This window comes from Tupaia chinensis, unplaced genomic scaffold, assembly GCF_000334495.1.
Source record: "Tupaia chinensis unplaced genomic scaffold, TupChi_1.0 Scaffold000238_1, whole genome shotgun sequence".
Taxonomy (NCBI): Eukaryota; Metazoa; Chordata; class Mammalia; order Scandentia; family Tupaiidae; genus Tupaia; species Tupaia belangeri.
The window spans coordinates 7,543,394-7,548,012 of NW_006159716.1; the positions used below are offsets into that span (position 1 = coordinate 7,543,394).

The 4,619-nt window shown below is 49.3% G+C and overlaps 1 protein-coding gene across 2 annotated transcripts in view; it reads left to right on the plus strand.

Annotated features, from left to right (window-relative positions):
• The first annotated feature begins 493 nt into the window (after window positions 1-493).
• CCDC167 (coiled-coil domain containing 167) overlaps window positions 494-4,619 on the plus strand; it is a 20,573-nt gene continuing 16,447 nt past the window's right edge. The window contains exon 1 of one of the 2 annotated variants that reach the window (XM_027771928.1): window positions 494-803. In XM_027771928.1, coding sequence (XP_027627729.1) covers window positions 762-803 — 42 coding nt within the window. In that variant the 5' untranslated portion in view covers window positions 494-761. The remainder of the gene's footprint in view (window positions 804-4,619) is intronic. The other variant, XM_006148623.3, reaches the window with a different exon arrangement.

The following is a 4,619-nucleotide window of genomic DNA, read 5'->3' on the forward strand; positions in this document are numbered from 1 at the left end:
AAGAGGAGGAATGACAACAGGTCTTCATCAGATCCCAAAGAGCAGAGAGCTTCCAAATGAGGTCTTCCGGAAGGAGCATTGGATTAGGCCTTGAAGGACTGACAGAATTCGAATAGGCAGAGGGATGGCCTACAACTGGGTATGGTGGCCCAGCAGGTGGTGCCGAGGTTAAGACAGCTGGATCCCACATGATCCCACATGACCAAGTCAACAGTTTGAGGCCCAGACCGGTGGGTTGATTTGTGAGCGTGCCCCCAAATCCCCAGGAGAATGGAGAAAGGACTGCAGCACGGCCATCCTCCCTGGGAGGTGATGTGTCACGTTCCCTCTCTCTCTGTAGCCAGCCCACAGCGCCCTACAGCAAACCAACCAAAAAAACCAACCGGATAGGGTGGTCAGGGTGGCTCCCGAAGGATGAAGGGCACAGGAAAAGAGAGGATGTCATAAAAGGCTCTCAGGGATGTACCGTGGCTTTGAACTGAGAAGGAGCAGGGCAGCTCTACCCCGGGCCGGCCACTGTTCCACCCGGAGAACCGACCCGCTTGCCCTCTCTTCATTCCCAGGCTGAGGCCTCAAACTACTCGCTGCCCCTCACAAACATGGCCGGCCAACGTGGCCGCGCCCCTCAACAAGATGGCGACCACCAGTAGCCCCGCCCCCGACGCCTCGGCGGCCAATGAGGGAGCACTACGAACGCTTGCGCGTGCGTAGTGAGACTTGGTGGGCGCGCCCAGTGATGACTGGAGAGCCCCGAGAGTAACATGACTAAAAAGAAGCGGGAGAATCTGGGCGTCGCTCTAGAGGTGAGCGGAGCTGGGGGCCGGGCTACGTCTTTAGCGGTCTTCTCCCGGCTCCGGGGAGCGGGTCGGCCCGCCCAAAGCGAAAGGAGGGGTCCAGGGGAGGACGTGAGGGGGCCGCGAGGGGTGAGGGGACCCGAGGGGGGACCCGCAGGTAGGGGGCAGGACGGGAAGCCCACGTTTAGGAGTAGGATAGGGGAACCGAACCTTAGGGAGCTCGAGGCGCCAGGTGGGGTGCGGGGGACACTAAAGCCCAGGGGAGCCGAGAGTGGAAGACGCGGAAGTGAATCGGGTATCCCAAATAAGGCGGGTACAAGAGGGAGGGGATTGAAACCGGGGCACTGGTACGCAGGGGGGACCCCGCAGGGGAGGGGAGCCCATAGGTGTGGTTTAAATATACCCAGATGGGAAACTTTTCCTATAGGGTACCGACGCTTGTAGCTTGAACATTACGTTGGGAACCCTTGGGAGTCTGTAAAGAGAATTCTGGAATTGGTGATATTATGCGAGGGCTTAAATAACGTTTGCTGCCTAGGCAAGGCGAAGAAAAGTGCCTTATGTTGAGAAACTGCTCCGTGCTGCCTTGCTGCATTCTCAGTTCATCCTCCCTGCAGCCCGGGAGCTTGTGCGTACAAGAAACATGAGGTGTCAAGTGCGCCTCAGGGTGAAGTGGAGGAAGGGGAGCTGGACATCAAGCAGGGTGTTCATCTTATTTCTCCTTTTTAGTTGCCTTAGAGCATCAACCCAGAGTTCACAAGAGAGGTCCAGGGCAATAGCCTTCACGCTTACTGCTTATCAGTGATCCTCAAACTTTAGAATGCAGAGTCACTACAGAGCTTGCTGAAAATGAAGAGTTGTGGGCCAGCCCTGCAGCCTAGCGGTTAAGAAACCAGATCCCTGTGTCAGCAGGTGGTGTGGTGTAGTGGTTAAAGGGCTGGACTCCCATGTGGTTGATCCTGGTAGGAATCCCAGACCCAGCAGCTTGAAACACACTGGGCACATGTATGTACATGGCCAAAGTCCCAAGACGGGAATGGAGGAGAAGGGATTACAGTGTGACCATCCTCCCGGGGTGTGATTTCTCACTTCTGTCTCTGTCTCTGTGTCTCACATGCCTTATAGCAAAACACTCTCTAAAAAGAAAGAAAGAAAAGCCAGATCTCATATGGCCAACTGTGGTTCAAATCCTGGCTGCTGCAGCTTGAAAACATGCCATTTGTGAATAGTGAAATGAGATGGCATCACGTGATGGGAAGAGCATACTCTTTCTCCTTCACTGTTTGTTATAGGTGCATGTACTTGCCAGAGAGTAGGTGAGGAAGTGAGAAATAACCTCCCTGGGGGCTGGACATGCCTCAGGCCCCTCACCGGTCTCTCTCAGGATTTTGGGCATACAAGCACATATGCCTGGTGTGATTTTCAAGCTGCTGGGTCCAGAACTCAAACCATGTAGCCAGCCTTATGTGATCTAGTGCCTTAATCTCCATGCCACTTCCGACCATAGGAAGAGGTTACTCTTAATAGCCAGTATTAGGGCATAAGAAGCTGCTATAACAAAGAAACCCCAAACCTCGTGGCTTCAAGAACAAGAAAGTTTACTTGTACTTTTTTTTTCTTTTTCTTCTTCTTTTTTTTTTTTTTTTACTAACAGGCTGGAACGGGGGTCAGCAGATTGTTTATAAAGGGTCAGGTAATAAATACTTTGGATTTTGTGGGCCATATGGTCTCTGCTCCAACTACAATCAATCCTCATTATTTATAGATCCCATACTTGTGAATTCGCCTGCTGGCTAAAATGTATTTGTAACCCCCAAATCAATGCTTACAGTGTTGCAGTCATTCAAGGGCAAATGAAAAGTAGCAGAAACACATTTGAGTCACGCGGCCCCACATTACCAGCCAAGGTTGAACAAGTGATGTGCTTTCCCGTTTTCCGCTATCATCCTGTAAACAAATGTCCTTTTTGTGGCCTATTTAGTGCCACATAATTTTTGCTCTTTATTGGTGATTTTGTTGTTTCAAGTGGCCCCCGCGTGTAGTGCTGAAGTGCTGCCTGGCGTTCTCAGTGCAGAAAGGCGGTGATGTGCCTTACAGAGAAAACAGGTTTGTTACATAAGCTTTGTTCAGGCGTCATATAACTCAGCACTACAAGGTGCTGTTGGCCATGACTTGAATGTTAATGAGTCAGCCATAGATCTTTTTTTGGAGGTGGGGGCTAGAGGGCGTGTGCACTTGCCAGAGACAGAGGGAGAGAGAGGGAAAGTGAGAAATCACCCCCAGAGGGCGTGGCCGTGCTGCACTCACTTCTCCATTCTCTTGGGATTTTGGGCACACATACACCCACACTCAATGTCAAGTCACTGGGTCTCAGACTTGAACTGTGCAGTTGACTATGTGGGGTTCGACCACCTTCACGCTTCATGTCACCTGCTGGCCCTCAATATATATATTAAGAAATATATATGTTGCAGGTCCTCAATATATATACTAAAAGAAATTATATATATATATATATAATATTTCTTTTTAATTTAAGAATTATTTAACTTTATTTAGTTTAGTTTGACCAAAAAGGGACACAGAGAAAGTGAGAAAGCAAGGAAGCAAGCTGCCAGGTCTGGGACTCAAACTGCTGTCAGCCATGTGGTGCGTCCAGTGCCCTTATCCACCACACCACCTGCTGGCCCCAAACAATATATCTTAAATAAGATCTCTTTCAACAGAAACAAACAAAGCAAGACTTTGTATGCATCAGTTGATAAAGAAAATTTGTCACCAGAGGCTTGCAGGAATCTGACCTGGCTCGGCATTTGCTGATTCGGTGTTGGTGGCCATGTTATAGGACATGCCAACCATGAATAACATGAACGCGCTGTGCCCGGTTAGGCCGTCTTAGCCGGAAAGCTGCCATAGGCGATATATAAACTAGTGGGGGTGCTGGCGTGCCAGTAAAACTTTGCTTACAGAAATAGACAGTAGACTGTGTTTGGGCCAAAGGCTGTAGTTTGCCAACCCCTGGTTTAGTGTACCAAGACTAGGGTGGTCCCAGATTCCATTGCACCCCATTGATGTGTCCAGTGGCAGGGAAGGACAGAAAGTGCAGGAAGCACAGCCACTGTCTTACCCACGTTCTGTTGGCAAGAACGAAGATGCGTGGTCCCATCGCTCTACAAGGGGGCCCGGGAAATGCACTGTCAGCCAAGAGATCAGATGCCCAGCTACATCTCTATTAGGAAGGAGGGGCTCGTATGTTTCAGGCTGGCCTGCAGTCTGCCTCGCAGCTTGCCCCTCACGTCAGAGTACTTGTGAGGTTTAACTGAGATCTAGCGTGTGCCTGTCCAGTACAGGGTGGGTAATTAATAAACTCTTTTTTAAAAAATACTTAATTTTATTATTATTATTTTAATTTGACCAGAGAGAGACAGAGAGGGAAAGTGAGAAAGCAAGCCACCAGGTCCAGGACTAGAACCATGGTTAGCCATGTGGGAGCCCAATACCTTAACCACCACACCACCTGCTGGCCCCATGTCACTCTTTCTTATTAGCAGCCCATTTAGTCTTTTTGCATCCTTCCATCGTGTCTAAGTTAACTTCCAGGGGCTTTGTTTCCTCATAGGTAACTTGAAGGACCTGATTCACTAGGGGTTACAAACTTACTTACCGTGGTCCAAATATAGATCACAGTTGTCTTGTTTGGCTGACAGATCTTTAAATGTGTTTTGAGTTTGGTGGACATGTGTTCTTGCACCTTATACTGGGGCAGCATCTTTTTTTTTTTTTTTTTTTTTTCTTTTTTTTGAGAGGATATAGGACCTATGCCCT